Source organism: Phoenix dactylifera, chromosome 7, assembly GCF_051530095.1.
Source record: "Phoenix dactylifera cultivar Ajwa chromosome 7, Ajwa_hap1_PhDact_Kaust_v1.1, whole genome shotgun sequence".
NCBI classification, from domain to species: domain Eukaryota; kingdom Viridiplantae; phylum Streptophyta; class Magnoliopsida; order Arecales; family Arecaceae; genus Phoenix; species Phoenix dactylifera.
Window position 1 is genome coordinate 2,660,500 of NC_143196.1, and position 19,006 is coordinate 2,679,505.

Sequence of the window (19,006 nt, forward strand, 5' to 3'; positions counted from 1 at the left end):
CTTAAAAGCGTCGGCATAGTCCAACAGAAATACGGTGGCAAGCGTCGGTTCAAGTACGCCGACACTTTTAAGCGTCGGGTTTGTATAAAATGATCGACGCTTAAAAGCGTCGGCATAGAGCGACGACGCTTTTTTGACGCGTCGGGTTAAACCCGACCCACGCCCACCTGCTCGACGTCTGACCCACGCTTTGTGATGCGTGGGCTGGAAATTCGCCGACGCTTAAGAGCGTTGGGAGAGACCAAAAAAAGCGCTGGGAGATATTTTTTTTTTTTTGTAGTGGGGGTTTGCTTGCAGGGACCATAGTACAAGAGAGAGTGACGTGTTAAAATTAGACTCGATGGTAAGAGAGTGACGTGTTATTCTCTAAATAAAATCGATGATAAGAGAGTGACGTGTTGTCCTCTAAATAAAATCGATGATGAGAGAGTACAGTACAAGGGGCCCAGACCATGGCATGTTTAATAGGCTAAGTTGTGGCCTCGGTTGTCGCACATTAAATTATAAGTATCTCCTGCAGTTGCAAAAGGTGCCGAGAAAAAAATAAACGGAGGCAATTGGTTGGCTCTTGATATTTGGGAATCCAATGGACCCGAACCTACTGGAGGCGAAGAAGGCTGAATTAGACTGGAATCATCTTACTGTGACCCCTCAAACATTTGCAGCATTCTTCAGGAAAGGAGAGGTGGGGGATTGGAGGAATCATATGATCAGTCCGGAGATGGCTCGAAAGTTGGACCACCTTGTAGAGCAGAAGCTAAAGGGATCCGATTTGACTCTTGGATTAGTTGGTTTCCAATGGTAATTGAAGATTCTACAAAATCTTTCATATGGTGAAATTAGAAAATCTCACTTAAAGTGAAAATTCCTATCTCTTATTTTCTCTCGCAGCTTTTTTTTTGAGCTTCCTCCTTCTAGTGATTAAAAAGAATAATCTTATTTTTTAAAAAATTCTAAAACTTTTGAATTAAGAAGTAGACAAAATAATAATTTTAGAATTTGTAATGTTTAAATATTATCTAAACCTTTTGGGTTTTTTTGTGGCTGCTTATCCTTCTGCTGATGATTTGTAAGGTGCAATTGCTTGCGCGATACGGGGAGATAAGCAAAAAAATAATTTACTTTTCTAGCTTATTATCAAACACTTTTTTTACAGAAAAGTAGAATATTATTGTAACACCAAACCCGGCCCAGCAATGTTTTTCATGTTCCAATCAGAATTTTTTAAGTCGTTTGTCGATAAACGTGTGATATTGAAACTTTGTACGTCATTAAAAATTACCTTGACGTTGCATCCAGTGAGTGACGTTTAATATGAGAATTTCCACAAAGCCTTTATGAGATATTATATTTATTTTCTAAAGCGTTTGGTACAGCATCCAAGTACTATATGAGCGAATGGGACGCAACCCAAATCCCTCGAGGAGCCCACAAAAGATTTTATAGCCTGCCGTTGCTGTCGGGCTTCTTTCAAGCGGGCAAGAAACATGTGGACTTTGTGCTACCCTTTCGCCTAATAATGGAGATCTATTCTTGCGCCAGACATTTGAGTTATGATGCTATAGGGAGTCACGAGCGAGTGGAACAACTATAGAATATATCATTTCAATTTTCTAAAAAGAGAATAAAGTATATTTTCTTAATAAAATTTAGTAGTTTTGAAAATATAATTATTAAAAGCTATTAGTTCCGTAGTTGGCACCAAATGTGACACGGTACATTTGGATACCACGTTGTTGAGATGGAAAAGGACGACAAGCAAATTTAGAACAACTATTTTCGGGTCGAATCGAAGCATGGCACATGTTGGAATATTTGAAAATTCTAATTCTGCCCTTCTTTGTCTTTTGTCTTTTGTCCAGTATACTTTATTTAGTCCCATATTGGAAAGAGATAAAACTTAAAAGGTCTTTATGTAGTATTCAACCTTTTAACTTGGTGAAGCAAAGAAAGTAAGTAGCCCACATGCATACAAGCCCAATAGAGGCCCAAGCCAAAATTGGCGAATCCGATCCGGAAACGTTTAACCGGGCGCATCGCGCTCAATCAACGCGCGCAGGGGGGACCCCCCTACGGGTGTGGGCTTGAGTCTGGTTTCTTTTTGCCGTTTAATTTTTTAAATTTAAAACTTTTTTTTTGTCACTTGGTAAAACGCCGTGTCTCTTAAAAAACGCATCTTCCTTTCTTTTCAAACCCTATCAGATTCGAGAGCCTCCCTCTTCCTCTCCTCTGTTCTATCCCTTCCTGAGCGGTGTTGGGCTGTTCGACAAATCACTGCATCTGCGAGTGTATGCTTGGAGTGATCCAGTTGTTGTATCTTGGAGGATAGACCGCCATTACCTGCTACACCGAGATTCATTGTGAAATCATGCCTCAACTGATAAGTTCTTCCTTCTTTCATCTATTATTTTTATAACAATCTTAAGAATAGATCAACATGGATTCTGCTATGATTACTGCTAGATCAATTCCTGATACTTCTAAAATTGAGAGTTTCAATGGTATGTATTTTAAGAGATGGCAAGAACGTGTTTATTCTGCATTGGATATGCTTAATTTTGCTCGGTATTTAAATCAGTCAAAACCGATAGAAGGGTCTGAAGATTTTGACACCAAATTCAAAAAGTGGGAACATGGAAATAAGATCTGTAGGCACACAATTCTGAGTACACTGTCCAATGAACTATTTGATGTATACTGTTCATGCAAAGAAGCTGCAGAAATTTGAAAAAATCTGAATAAAAAATATGTGTTAGAAGATGCTGGAGTACAGAAATATGCTATAGGAAATTTTCTGCACTTTCAAATGATTGAGGATAGGGATGTGTCATCCCAAATCTATGATTTTCATAGGCTGGTCACTGATCTTAAAAATGAAGACATAATACTTCAAGAAGTTTTCCTAGCCGGCTGGCTGATTGAAAAATTACCTGAGTCTTGGAAAAATTATAAAAACAGCATGAAACACAAAAGAAAACATATGAGTCTTGAAGATGTTATTGTTCATATTAGAATTGAAGAACAAAATCGAGTCAGAGACCGAGAACAATTGGCCAAGGAAATGACTTCCAAAGCCAATGTAATAGTCAGCAAACCAGGTGGGTCTCGTTCAATAGGAAAAGTGTTCATGGGTGGTAGACTCTGGGGCTACCAGACATATTTGTGGCAATAGGAGTGCGTTTACTTCCTACACTCCATTGAATGAAGGCGAAGAACAAGTGTTCATGGGTGATTCAAGACCCTCGCTAGTGGTTGGTAAAGGAAAAGTACTCCTCAAGCTAACATCAGGAAAAGTCCTTTCCATGAATGATGTGCTGCATGTTCCTAATATCCGTTGGAACTTAGTATCTGTTTCTTTATCAGGAAAGGCTGGAGTTAAAGTGTATCGTGAGTCTGATAAATTGTAATGACTAAGAACAATGTTTTCATTGGGAAGGGTTATTGTAACTAGAGTTTATTTGTCTTGAATGTAACCGAAACTATGAATGAAAATGCATCATCTTTTGCTTATTTGATTGATTCTGTTGATGTATGGCATGGTAGATTAGGACATGTTAATTTTTCTTATATCAAGAAAATGAAAGACCTAGGCTTGTTAAATAACATTACATTTTTGGAAATGTGAATGATAAATGTGAAGTGTGTATAGAGTCTAAATCTACTAAAAAGAGTCATAAGTCAATAGAAAGAGAAACTGAATTGCTTGGATTAATACATTCTGATTTAGGAGATTTCAAACACACTCCAACTAGTGGAGGAAAAAGATTTTACATAACTTTTATTGATGAATATTCTAAATATACTAAGGTATATCTACTTAGGACAAAAGATGAAACTTTTGAAAAATTTCAGCAATATGTTACTGAAGTAGAAAATAAATTTAATAAGAAAATTAAAAGAATAAGGACTGATATAGGAGGAGAATATGAGTATAATCTCTTCAATAAATTTTGTGAAGATAAAGGTATAATTCATGAAATTACCCCACCATATTCTCCTGAATCTAATGGAGTTGCTGAACGTAAGAATAGAACGCTAAAAGAAATGATGAATGCTATGTTAATAAGCTCAGGAGTACCTCTTTATTTGTGGGGGGAAGCTATTCTCTCTGCTTGTCACATTCAAAATAGAATACCTTATAAGAAATCTGGTAAGACACCCTATGAGTTATGGGAAGGTCATGTACCTAACCTTACATATCTTAAAGTGTAGGGGTATTTGGCCAAAGTTCTATTACCTGAACCAAAGAAAAGAAAGTTGGGACCTAAAACTTTTGATTGCTTATTTATTGGTTATGCATTAAATAGTGCTGCTTATAGATTTTTAGTATTAAAATGTGAATCTAATATCATGGAACCTAACACTATAGTAGAATCTAAAAATGCTGATTTCTTCGAACATATCTTTCCTATGTAACTAGGTAAAGAAAAAATTGACTCTCTGCCTCATAATAAACAAGAAAAGGAGGCACATGAAAATTATGAAGTTGATTTAAGAAGAAGTAAAAGAACTAAAAAAGAGAAAAATTTTGGAAATGACTTTTACACTTTTCTTATTGATAATGAACCTCAAACTTATAAAGAAGCAATAACTTCAGTTGATGCACCTTTTTGGAAGGAGGCTATTAATAATGAAATAGAGTCTATTATGTCTAATCATACATGGACCTTAGTTAATTTGCCTCCAGGTGCTAAATCAATTGGTTGTAAGTGGATGTTTAAAAGAAAATTAAAACCTGATAATTCAATTGATAAGTTTAAAGCAAGATTAGTGGCGAAAGGATACTCACAAAGAAAAGATATTGATTATTTTGACACCTTTGCACCAGTTTCTAGAATTTCATCTATTAGAGTACTTATTGCATTAGCATCCATTCATAATTTAGTAATTCACCAAATGGATATAAAAACTGCATTCTTGAATGGAGAATTAGATGAAGAAATTTATATGAAAGATATGGGTGAAGCTGATGTAATTCTTGGAATTAAGATAACAAGAAGTTCTAATGGACTTATGTTATCACAAGAACACTATATTGAGAAAATTTTAAGAAAATTTGAACATTATGATAGTAAACCCGTATCTACTCCATATGATACTAGTATACATTTAAAGAAAAATAAAGAAAATGGTATCTTACAAATAGAATATGCTCGCATCATTGGTAGTTTGATATTTTTAGTTAACTGCACTCGTCCTGATATTGCTTATGCAGTAGGAAGATTGAGTAGGTATACTCATAATCCTAGTAAGGATCATTGGAGTGCAGTTCATAGAGTACTAAGGTACTTAAAAGGAACTATTAATTTTAGTTTGTTATATCGTGGATTTCCAGCTGTACTAGAAGGGTATAGTAATGCAAATTGGATCTCTGATTCAGATGAGATGAAATTCACGAGTGGATATATCTTTACTCTTGGTGGGGATGCAGTATCTTGAAAATCATCCAAGCAAACATGCATCGCTCGGTCTACGATGGAGTCCGAGTTTATTGCCTTAGAAAAGGCAAGTTCTGAAGCTGAATAGCTTAGAAATCTTGTGGGGGATATTCCATTATGGAATAAACCAACACCTTCTGTGTCTATTCTTTGTGATAACCAAGCTGCTATATATCGAGCTAAGAATAAAGTTTATAATGGAAAGAGTAGACATATAAGGTTGAGACATAATATTGTAAGGCAGCTGCTTGATGATGGTTAATCCCTTGATTTTGTAAAGTCAGAGTTGAATTTGGCCGATCCTCTGACAAAACCACTAGGTAGAAAACTAGTGAGTGAAACATCGAGGGAGATGGGACTAATGCCTATATCGAAGTCAATAACGACAGAAACCCAACATGTGTGATTGGAGATCCCATGAAGCATGTTCATATGGGTAATAACAAGTCGCTAGTTGACTGTGAGTACACTATCATATTTAATTTTGAGAATCCCTCTCTATGGTGTAGATAGTGCAAACTGCAGTATATGAGGATGAGGTAAAGCTCTTGATGGATACCATAGTCCTTTAGGATGGTGTGTCTACTTGCAGTACACACTTGATGGATCCACCTATATGAGTGTGGGAGTGGGGCTGCTTCCTATGAGAATTAGGCAGTTCTCTAAAGCACTCATGAATATCCAGGTAAAGTGCATGGCCTATTTGCACCAACCCGTTTAGAATAAGCCCAGAACTTGAGAGGTCAATGTGGTCCATGGGTCACTAATTTACATGAAGAACTTTTGGTTCATAGAAATTTTCATATTTCACCAAAGTTCTGTAAGTCATACTTACTAGTCCTAAAAATGGTTCATAGTCTCAAAGACACCATTTTGATGCATTAAACTCTCGCGCTCGTTAACTTATTATTGAATTTTAAAATATGTGGGGGATTGTTGGAATATTTAAAAATTCCAATTCTACCCTTCTTTGTCTTTTGCCTTTTATCCGGTGTACTTTCTTTAGTCCCACATCGGAAAGAGATAAAACTTAAAAGGTTTTTATGTAGTATTCAACCTTTTAACTTGGTGAAGCAAAGAAAGTAAGTAGCCCATGCGCGCACGAGCCCAATAAAGGTGCAAGCCAAAATTAGCGAATCCGATCCGGAAACGTTTAACTGTTATTGGGACACATTTTATTTTACTTTTGTGGTGCAAACTTAATCTTGGCGTTTGTCCTTGAGGCAGTGCTCGGTAGGTGGTAAAATCATGGAATAAAGCCTTCATTCCGCTGTTATACTATCAAACACCGTTCTTTATTTGGAAAATAGTCTTACATCTTGAATAGGGATAAGTAAGGGGGTTTATAATTCTATTTCATGAAACAAGTCCTATCATCTACACGTCTGTGGATAATGGTGCAAGCTTGGTCCATGGGCTAGCTGTTGAGAGAGAACAGCGCATGGAATAAGAAGAAGAGAAGTGGAAGAGAACTCCATGAAAATTATATTGATCAAGCAAAAGGATCCATAGCAAACTAAACCCTGAGCTGTCTTATATAGACAAGCCTTACAAATTCGATTGAAAATGAAAAACTTGATTAAAAAATAAAAAAAAAATATACTGAGATTGTTCGACTACAAAATCTGAAAATATGATGAAAAACTAATATTGTCTCCAATGAAAAATATTTTCTAAAAAATTGATCAAATAGAATGGATCAATCAATTATGGCATCGTTAGGGTCTTCCGCTGCAAATTTGTTGTCTCCTAAAAGCTTTGGCTTGGTCCATAGCCAAATAATAACTAGAAGCGGAACTTAAAGCACTGTAGCGGAAGATAAATGCAGTCTTTTAAGCCCACGAACGGAAAGGCCCAAGTTAATTCTCAACCAAAATAAGTTCAACATGTGGAAGAAGGCCCAAGATGCTGTCCAAGAAGTATACCCAGCGAGCACTGCGGTCCAAATCCACACATTCTGTGCAACTTTTTCTATTAGACACCTTCATGCTTTTGTTTATATTCTTTTAAAAAAAAAAAAAAAAAAAAAAAAGAGAGAGCGTCTCATGCGTCCTCGTATCATAGATTCGTCATTATTGCCGCCATCAAAAAAAGTATACAAGTTAAAGTTGACGATTCCAGTGAGAGACATATCTCAGCCTTGGTACTGGTATTAGAATTTAAAATTTGTTATTTTAGTAGTTAAACTTGTTCATAGAAATTTCTGGTTCAGTCAATACGTTTCTTGTTGTTGAGGATTTAGAAATAACCATCCCATTTACATTGGCAAGCTGGGTATTACAAGTCACCGTTCTAATCTGCAGATCAGCCATTGAACAAGCATGCATGGCAAGGGATAGAGGTGGTTACAAATTTCAAATTTGCACCATTGGCCTCTTTTTTTTATTATTTGGTGAAAACTAAAATGGAGGTCTCATTCAGTATATTATATTTTTCTTGAATTTGATAATCAAAAGGTATGGGTGAGTGATCACTAATGATCGCGGCAAATATGTCAAATACGCCCGTAGGCGTGACTTTGGGTTAGGTCATGTGCTTTTAGCTTGATGGAACGGGTCAAGCCGGGTCAGGATTATAGACCCAAAGCTCTTTCAAGTTGGGTTCAGGGCAAACCCAACTAGATTCTATCTTAATTCTATCCAATAATATATTAAATAAAATTTGCACATTTTAATTAATATCTCATACTAACAAACTATATCTTTAAATATATCGGTAAATTCAGAATTGTCCACTAATTTCTTGTTATTAAGGGATATTATCATTGGGTTGTTGATTTATTTGCTAAGTGTTGAGTCACCCACCTAAACATGCCATTTGATTACTCGAGAAGTGTGAAACCGCAATAGTTTTTTCTCTGAGATCTAGGGAGACAGATGGATGATGGAGTATGGATCGCTCTGAGATCTGTGTAGTGGATGATCTGGTGGTCGTTGGGTGCGAAGGGAAGGCCCATCGATCCTTGGAGATCTAGCCACTTGTAACAATAGGATATTAGAATGTTTTATGAACAGGTCCATCTTTGTAGCAAAAGATCTGTCTCTGCTGCCTTCCAAAGGAGTTTCATGAGCCAACATTTGTTGAGGGGCACAGAGACATGACGTCACATGGCGTGTTGGTTTGGTAGGTTTTTGGTAGATGTTGGATTTGCCTCTGGAGCATGAGGCGTTGAATTCATCAGGCTGTTGATGATGAGCACAAGACTGTTGAATCACACTCACTTTAAAGGAGGCGGTAGATATCTTTCACTCTGACTCTTGGACTGTAGAACATACTCCAAACTCTCATATCTAGACTAGCAATCTCCAAAATAAGCAGCGATCGGACTCTCTCCATGAGGTGCCCTCCAAACAAATAGCCGATTCGACCGGTATCCCGCCCTGCCTCCTTAAGGCAGAGAAGATCGCAAATCCGTAGTCCGCCCGCAGCCTTAATGTTGACCATTGTCGGCCAGAGCCTTACTGGGTGAGTGTCCACCCAAGGGTCCTCCACCACATCTATACTGCACCCGTCACTGATCAATCACCTGATGTTAGACAAGGCAACGACCACATACCTGTAGATCTCCCGCCAGAGGAAAGAGCACCTCCGGCCACGTTGAGCTGCCCCATTCGCCGTGGCTAGTCCGTAGCGAGCAGTCAACACCTGACTCCAAAAACACTACGGCTCAAGTACAAGTCTTACAGCATGCCGAGCAATCAACGCCTCTCTCTTCATAATAAGAGACTGGACACCCAACCCTCTCCGCGAGATGGTTAGCAGATCGTCTCCCACGCCAGCCGATGCACCCCGTGACGATCGCCACGTGAGCCCTAGAGGAAGTTCCGGAGAAGCCGCTTAGTCTTCAAGATGACAGTATTAGACATAAGATAAACCGGTATGTAGCTCATAACCGACCTTACCAGCGCCAGCCTACCCATCATGGATAACGTGGTCGTTCTCTAGCTCTCCGGCCACTCTTAGATGCATTGCACCATGCTGAGGTACTCTGACACCCACAGTCTTCTCCCCGTAATGTGGATGCCCAAATAGCTCCACGACCCCTCCTGCTCTCTCAAGCCAAGTAGTCCCCTGATAACCTGCTTCACTCACAACTCCGTCTTCAGACTGAAGCAAATCATAGACTTATGAAGGTTCGGAGGTTACCGCCTCCTTTAGAGTGAAGGCACCCGAGGCAGGACTGTGATTGGATCTGGAGATTCGGTCTTCACTTGAGGGTAGCCCTGTTCCTCGAGAAGGTGGTTTAGGGCTAGTTGCCGACGAGATCGATGCTAAGTGGGTAGGGATTGGGCATCCAACCTCAGTGCCCTGGGTGCAAGTTGGATGATACCGTGGACTAACCTCTATTTCAATGCGAGCAAGCTAGGAGGTCTAGAGGCTCGTCAATATCCCGCCGGATGCTTAGTGCCACCCGAGCCCCTTCATTCAAATGCTCAAACGATGGGCCACTGCCTCTCAAACTCGGCAAGTAGCCATAGTGGCGACTTATACCGCTTACCATATCTAGCAAGCCAAGAATCCCTGGACATTTGGAGAGAGCTGCCCTACACCTAGGTTAGTCGTGGAGCGGGCCCAAGGTGCAGGCGGCAAAGATTACCCATGCAGGTCCATTGGACAGGACTTTGATAGCTCGAGGCATCTGGGGCTCCACATCTGCTCTTGTAGTGCTACGGTCGGTGTCTTTCACCCGAAAGCCCCCATCTCGAGCTTTCTCAAGGTCAACTTTGATGGATACGTGCTAGACGGTGATAGAAGGGGTGGTGGAGGCTTCATCATCGAAGGCTCGAACTCCAGAGTGGTGGTTGCTGGTGGATGCCAGATTTTTGACATCTCTATTATGGGGGCGGGGTTGAGGGCAATTTGAGTGGGTCTATGTCAAATCCCACGCATTCTGCGGGCTAGTACAGTCCTGCTCGAAGGTGACTCGGCCATAGTAATCGGTTGGATTTAAGGGTATCAATGATGTGGGTGGCTATCACTCTTTGCTTGAGACATTCGGGTTATGGTAAGTGGAAATATTGTCTTTCAAGTCAAACATATATTTAAACAGACCAATAAGGCTGCAAATTTCGTGGCTTCGTATGTGGCCGGCCACTCGGAGGTCCAATAGATTAGGAATACGAAGTTATCTGCTTCGTTAGTTTAATTTTTTTAAATTTATTTATATCAAGAATATAGGTACCAGATAAAAAAAAAGTACTCACGAAAATCCAAATTTGGCTATAATATTACCATGCCGTTATTTTCGGCATCCGAGGGGGCAAGGGATATGAGGCGTGCGGTGCGGAGCCGGCAAGTGACGGGAGACACGCTTGTGTGGGAGACCGGATCCAAGCCACTGACTCTGACCCAAAAACGAAGACACCGTGGAGACGAGCGATTCCGTGTCCAATCAATCGGTGTCCAATTCAAAATTTATTGGGTTGATATATTGAAGCCTGACCCAGACACTTGCCCGACCTAACGCAAGACTCCACGGAAACCAATCCAGACCAAGCCCAATTCCAAGCTGTATGTAAAAGGAATCTTGATTTAGTAGTCAACAGTAAAATAATCAGATAATGTTGTTCATTTTTCTTATTATCAATTATGATCACTACTAGCTAAAATATCCTACGGCAAGCATTAGTTTATTGTCAACTGAATTTAATTCAATGTTGAATTAGTTTATGGGATGGTTTTATAATAAAAGAAATAACAATTTTGGAGAAAGTCCATCATTTGAAGTAAATTAGCATCAATGAGACCTTGTAGGAGATGCGGTTTAGCCCAGTATACAGTTTTTGGATGAAGATGGGTCGGCCAGATTCGCAGGTTCGAATTCTGGTTCGAGGCATCGTAGACTTTTTTTTTCCGATGAGATACCGCAGAATTTATTAAAAGATCCTAGATCCAAATTTGTTAGGTTTCTGAGCTCCGACGCGGGAGAAATCCATTGGTAGATATCTGCATCATGCTATCATTTTAGAAGTAAGTGGCCAATGAGTTATGGCGTATATATAATGTAATAAATAATTGTTGCTCTTCTGCTTTGAGAATAAATAATTGTCACATAATGACATGACATCAAACTTGGGCAAAACTTAACGATATAATATATGACATGATGAAGCGTCATGTTGCACGCTTTGAATCTTGACCTCGACATTGCAAAGATGATATGGATGAAACCTTTTTATATCGTTTTCAATAGACTTTAGGAGTCAATTGGGCACAACATCCGATTATGCATTAAAAAAAAAAATACATAATAGAAATGTGCACATTGGAAAGCCACTTAAAGCCCCAGTCACACCTGTTCAAATGGAGGCTGAAGCCCTTTTATGTTTCCACTAAGCTTATTGCCCTCCTTTAATGGACCAATCCACTTCCCCAGTTGGACTATGTAGAGATACACACGGCCACATAGCTTCATCCATTAGGGTGGGGGGATATCCAATATATATCCTTTGTCAATTTCCAATTCTCCATCATTTATCTATCCAACTGGGCATTCAGAGTCATTTTGGAAGGCTGTAAAGTTGCCATAATTACTTTTCTTCAACCTTTTTTTAAAGGAAGTTAATACCATCAACTTAAGAGATTGGATATGCTCGATGCCATGTTAAAGTGTAAGACCATTCCAACAAAAAAACTTTGAGAAGTATGTGCTCCAATTCAGGATTAAACTGGAGAGACTCAATCCCTTTCATTATTTTGTTTTATTTTTTTGAAGGCACGGGTAGTAGTAGAAAGGCCTCACTTTTTTAACATTCAGTCCAGCTGCAATATTTCCTTTTTTTGAAAAAATCCTGGTCCTCTAAACAATCCAGTAACCATACTACCCCCTCCATATTTCTAGTTCAGATCCCCGATCCTTCTCCCCCGACTTCATTGCCAACAATCTTGTCTCTCAAGTCTATCATTTTTAATTTTCACCTTAAATATGAGAATATTTTTTTGAGTTTCTTAGACTTACATAAGTACTTAAAATCTTTTTACGAATAACTAATATGAAACTAAACATACGTCAGCACAAACCTTTATATTTTGAATTAAAAATTGCTTCCTTGCAAAGTGCTAATATAAAGATGCACACACTTGCAATATAATAGAAACAAATAACCCAGTTGTGCACACTCTTTCTATCTCGTTGGACACAGTTAATATGAAGTTGCACACAATTATCGAGTGATGAACCATGCACATAATTACGATATTATGGACACCGTTAAACCAAATATGCACACACTTAAGTTAGTGTCTCTCAAAGTAAAAAATATTTCATTTTTTGTTATAGAATGTTAATCTGTCTCACGTTTGATATATGACCGACATATCCAAATATCTAGTTATTTGAATTTGCATATATTTCGTTTTCATATATAATATTGTAAACAAATCTATTGTTATATTTCTACAAGCCTATTGTGACTATTTTTCCGCGATTTGCGACGTTGACGCGCTGTAGATGGTACGGTCAAGCACCAACACTACGAAGTCGAGGAAGGAAAAAAAAAGCATAGGGCTCAAATAGAAGATGAGTACCTTCTGTTGACCCCAAGAATAGGGTCAATGAAAGGTACTATTTCAGGCACATTGTCAAGTTGGTAGTCATCTTTATTGAGTTGATGCCCTCTGAGTAAAAGCAAAGGGTGACTGCCACTTCCTTTGAACATCTCCTAACACTTCTGTACATCAAGCAAAGCAAGCCCTGTTTTGACGCTGTCTGTCCTTTTGGGATGATGAGAATAGGATTTTTGGTTTGGAAAGATATTTATGCCCTTCATGGGGATTTATTTTGCCCTTATCCTTGGATTAAGAGCCACTAGTGATGAGGCCAACCTAGGGAGGGAGGGGAATGTCTAATCCAGCCTCACCTCTGATATTTTGAGGGCAGCCACAAGAAGGCAGCCAGAGATGGGGTGAAGAAAAAACTAAAAATTCTTGTTGGAAAGGCTGGGCAGTGAGATGTATAGGATTTATCAAGCTATGGATACCATTTCTTTTTGTGACTATCTTCTTCCCATCCTTTAATAAAAAACTTTCTCTTCCCAACCATACAATATCATATTCCTAAGAGATTATGTGCATACATCGTTGGTCTAGACGATCTATGATTGTATGGTTGGGGCTTCCTATCTTTGCATTCTTTTGCCAGCAAATTTCTAATCTAGCAGAGGGTGTAAGGAGAAAAGAACTTCATCGGCAAGAATTTTGCGCAGTATATGGAGGGCTGAACATTTACCTTGTGCCATCCAACATTTCTTATAGCATCCATCAATGCAACGTTAGCTTTTGTTATGTTAAATTCTATTATATATATGCCAAACCTGTTTGGGTGGCTAAATATATGCTAAATTTTTTTGGCCAGAGTATCCTTCACTTTTTGTAACTTTTTCGCTTAACTGTACATATTCCATCGATCTTTTGATACCTCATAATTCTTTCTTATTATTGGAGTAATGTGGTTCTTGGTGCATTTACCATGCCATATATCTATGCTTAAGCCTTTTTATCTAGCTTCTAAATTGATATCCTCATATCATAGTGAAAAAGAATGGACATGTCTTTATGATCAATTTTATTGCTTCATGAAGTTCCGGTTCTTAAAACCATTGAGTAAGGAACACAATCCTTAGTAGACCTTTTTATTTTTATCTTAATTTACCCATCAATGAAGGCCATGATTTGTTATTTATAGTTCAACAAACAACTACACATTAGATTTTCTTTTTGGTTCTTTTGATTTGAAGTTGACACTTAGCTAGTTAACCACAATTTAAATATGTTACGGACCCTTTATTTATATAATCGTAGGGTCAACTTAGAGAAAAATTCTTATCGAAATTTTCAATTTTTATTTGCCCTATGGAGAGAAAATTTAATGATTAAACCTCTAGAGTATTCTTTGCTTGGATAAAGTTTGATTATCTTTTACTTGGTCACTAGTATGATTGCTCGTTCTAGTCAATTTTGCACACTTGTCACAACTTGACCAAAGACCTTTGTGATTATCATCTAGTTGGTATTAGAAAGAAAAATCTAAAGACACTCACATAAATCACTTTGGCTTTCTTTCCTTTTTCTACACATTCTGACATTTAGTAGGAGGTGAGCCTGGATGAAGATGCTGAACCGCAAGTGTGTCCAAACACTTGCCGACCTTATCAAATTTTTAGGTCAATTTTGGAAGTTCCATTGCTCTTGTCATCCAAATGACGTATTATTTAAAAACTCCAAATAATGTAATGCCATTCAAGGAGGACTGCGTAGGAGGAAGGGATAGGTTTTGGGCAGATGCAACTAAATACATAATTGATTTGGTTGTGAAATGACATGCCTCTATAAAAGGTGAGACATAAGGTAATGAGAAAGATAAAGGAGTTGGTAAGGAACTCAAACTATCAAGTTGAGGTTGGTTTTGATAGGATAACAGCCTAAAATCGCAATAATTTCTCCGCCTAATTTGTTATACATCAATTTTAAACGATAAAAATGTCCTATACTTTTCAGATTACATTATATCAATTTGGACCATCCCTCATATAATCAAATCTTCAACATAATTTCAAATGCTTTATTAGGTGAAAGTAACAAAAAATATCTTAGACACCAATGGAGTTTGCAAAACATAAAATTCACTTTAACTCTACACCAGAAATATATTAAAGACATAGTTGTATTATTCGAATGCATTATCCACATTCATTGGTCTGTATTATTTTCTGTTTAAACAAAATATTAGTCAATCAATTTCCTGAGGATCGATCTGGCCTAATTAATTTAGACAAAATATTGCCATCAGCATCACTACATGACCATCTGAATCTTGATCACTCCTACCATTCCTCCAATAACATATTCTAATTTACCAAAAGAAAAAATATTAAAGATCACCTTCCAAATCTACTCAACCCATGAATCCACTTCCTATACTTCCAAAAATTGCGTATCTTACCCTAACCCTAAACCCAATCCGAGTCGCTCTAGCCTTTCCAAATAAAACCAGCAACAAGGAGTCGTAGCTCATATTATCATAACAAAAAAAGCAAAAAAAAATTACACCCTCTCTCTTCTTTTAGGCTAGAACCGCCCCTTGCTAACATGCGCAGTTAGGCCACCGAGTGCCAACTCAGAGAGAGAGAGAGAGAGAGAGAGAGAGAGACCCCTCTGGAAAAAAGGCAACGTTATAGAGCGACAGCGCACCTCTTTCTGCCATCGGAAACGTTCGTCTCTCCTCCCCGCCCCCCTCGCTCTCGCCTCCTACCCCTATTCGAGCGAGCACCAGAGAGATATCGGTGGTGGCCGCTGTCTGCCCTCCAAGACTTCTCTTTTCCTCCTCTCCACCAAGCGAGCGAAAGAAAGAAAGAAACAGAGGAAAGAAGGAAGGCGGAGCGCCCTCGGTTCGGCTTCGATTCCTTCGCCCATGATGGGTATCTATCTCTTCTTATTCCCAGTCCAAAATCCACCCTCCCCCTTTATTTTTCCGGCTCTTTTGAGGGTTCTGTAGTTTCTTTAATCGGTATTCGTGGATTCTTGGAGGATTCCTTGGTGGGTTTTGAGTATGTTAGCAAATTGTTCTTCTTCTTCTCGCGTTTTTGCCAATTTCGTGGGTTTTACTTGCTGTTTGGCTGGTTTGGTTTATTGGATTCGATTTCCTTTTTTCTCGCTGGAAATCTTGAAAATTTCTCCCCGATTTATTTCTAGTGCGTGCTAGGTCATTAGGTTTAGTTTTTCTTTGTTTTCCTCCCTTTCCTTGCCGGAGATGCTGAAAAAAAATCTTGAACTTTTTTCCTTCCGTTTTTTGGTTAAAAATTGGTCTTTTGCATTAGTGCTTGGTAGGTTTTCTTGTGACTTGATGATTTATGTTGTGAATAATTGAAAAGTTTTGCTTCCTTGTGAATTATGATCATCTCTTGTCTCGGTGCCTCTTTTTTTCTATTTTGTTTGAGAAAATTTGTTTCTGGTGTCTGAGTACTGGGGTTACTTTTTGTAGAAGGGGATCTGAGTCCATCGTGGGACAGCGATGATGAGATTGAAAAATTCATCCGAAGGATGAACCCTCCAAGGTAATTTTGTGATTCTTTAGGGCAATTGCGATTAGATTTTCTATTCCGTTCCAGAATCTGATATTCTGAAACTCTTCATCTCGTTCACTTGTTAGGGTCGTGATTGACAATGAATCCTGCGCTAATGCAACAGTTGTTCGGGTAAGAGTCGATTTCTTCCTCTGTTGATTCCTTGTTTTGAATACATGTTTTGTGGTTGTTATGCTGATAACTTGTCGAAATTTTGGGTCTTTTTAGGTTGACAGTGCAAATAAGTATGGAATTCTTTTAGAAGTAGTTCAGGTCCTTACTGATCTGAACCTTATCACCAGGAAGGCTTATATATCCTCTGATGGTGGATGGTTCATGGATGGTAAACAATTTTTTTTTCCTTATTGCTCTGTCTCATTTACTGCAATCAATAGTGAAAAATCTTTTCCTCACTGGAAGTGATCGTGGATTTTGACAGTTTTTAATGTGACGGATCGAGATGGAAAGAAAATAAGGGAAGAAAGTAAGCTCCATGAAATAGCGGATTATATACGCAAGGTGGAGTATTCATGCCTCGCTGTAATGCTTATTTCCTATAATTATGTGCCTATGTTGATGAGCCATGTATGTGGTTGGGTTTATTGCAGTCCTTGGGGGCAGATTCTTCTTTTGTACCCTCACGCAGGAGATCGGTGGATGTAGCACCTTCCTCGGATTATACGGTAATCGAGTTAACGGGGACTGATAGACCTGGGTTGCTTTCTGAAGTGAGTGCGGTGCTCACGAGCCTGAAGTGCAATGTGGTGAATGCGGAGGTGTGGACACACAATACTAGAGCGGCATCGGTGATGCAAGTGACCGATGAGGAGACAGGTTTGGCTATCACTGAAACAGAAAGGCTTTCTAGAATCAAGGAGCTTCTCTGCAATGTGCTTAAAGGGAACAACATTACCCGAGGAGCCAAGACAGCAGTTTCTATGGGGGTCACCCACACAGATCGAAGGCTCCATCAGATGATGTTTGCCGATCGGGATTATGAGAGGTCTGATAAGGATACTGGGAATGAAAGTCATAGGCCAAATGTGACTGTTGTCAATTGGTTTGATAAGGATTATTCTGTGGTGACCATTCGGTGTAAGGATAGGCCAAAGCTTCTTTTCGACACAGTTTGCACCCTGACGGATATGCAGTATGTGGTTTTCCATGGTAACGTCGATACTGAGGGCCCAGAAGCTTATCAGGTACATCACAAGGTTTCAACTTTATTATTGTGTAGTTAGTATGAAGTTTTTAGCCCTTCACTTCAAAGAATGTTATCCTTACATGTTTTATCTTCTTATCTTCCTGAAGGAATATTATATCCGGCATATAGATGGGTCACCCGTTAACTCAGAAGCTGAGAGACAGCGTGTGATCCAGTGTCTCGAAGCAGCTATTGAGAGAAGAGTGTCTGAGGTAATTACTAAAAAGATAATCTTTGCTCAATTTTTTTTTGCCGGCAATTCAGTTTCGAATGGAGAAGAAGGCTTACATTGTGTTAGATGAAGTCCTACATCTCATTCTGCTTTGAGCTTGGAGCCATGGAAAACAATGATAATATGACATAAAACTTTTCACATATAAGAAGAAATAGAGATTATCTTTACTACAACCTTTGTTGGTCCCCTGCTAATACATGCACTGAATGCTTGATCTGGTTGAAGCATCTTACTGAATTTCTTAGAAAAAACCAACACTGCCTCAATCTCAATCATATTATATATGGCTTGCAGGGTCTGAAGCTGGAGTTATGTACGAGTGATAGAGTAGGTTTGCTATCAGATGTTACTCGCATCTTCCGTGAAAATGGCCTAACTGTCACAAGAGCAGAAGTATCAACGCGAGGAGGAAAAGCCGTCAACACTTTCTACGTCCGTGATGCTGCTGGTAATTCAGTTGATGCCAAGACCTTAGATGCTATCCGGCAGGCGATAGGCCTAACTGTACTGCAAGTGAAGGGCCATGTAGATGAGCCCAAATCTCCACCTCAGGAGGCTCCTACCAGATTTCTCTTTGGTGGTCTCTTCAAGTCCAGATCTCTTTATAACTTAGGCTTGGTCAGGTCTTACTCCTAGAATTTCCTGGTCCAGTTCTGTACATAAGGTTTCACCAAAATAATATCCCACAATATACAGCCTCTCTGCCAAAGGTAGGGAACCTATGGGAAAGTGAACTCGAAGTACTGATTAGCCTTTCCATCATTTGTTTAACAGGGGCTCCTCTCCCTTGGATTAGGAATAGAAAGAAACTCGAAAACCTGTACAGAATCTGTCATCTGTAACCATAAAATGATGGTCGGTCTGTCCTTATGTTGCAGATAGGAATGTGAATATGATCTACACTATAAAGTGCTGTGATTCCAAATTGAATTTCTAATCCTTTTCCACGTTTTGCTTTATGGTCGTGGATAAGAATGCTCTAAAGTTTGGCACCACACTTTTTGAACGTTCAGAGAAGTGGCATTTGAGAGCAGTGTGAAGGATCCCGAAAAGCCTGGCTAATTTCACT

General features: G+C 38.9%; 1 protein-coding gene across 1 annotated transcript; it reads left to right on the forward strand.

The window, feature by feature from the left end:
* The first annotated feature begins 15,529 nt into the window (after nt 1-15,529).
* On the forward strand, nt 15,530-18,862 carry ACR4 (ACT domain repeat 4). Its single transcript, XM_017846468.5, has 8 exons — nt 15,530-15,853; nt 16,417-16,489; nt 16,585-16,630; nt 16,727-16,841; nt 16,938-17,017; nt 17,107-17,700; nt 17,810-17,914; nt 18,232-18,862. The coding sequence occupies exons 1-8, from the start codon at nt 15,847-15,849 to the stop codon at nt 18,571-18,573; spliced, it is 1,362 nt and encodes a 453-aa protein (XP_017701957.2). The 5' UTR covers nt 15,530-15,846; the 3' UTR covers nt 18,574-18,862.
* The last annotated feature ends 144 nt before the right edge of the window (nt 18,863-19,006 follow it).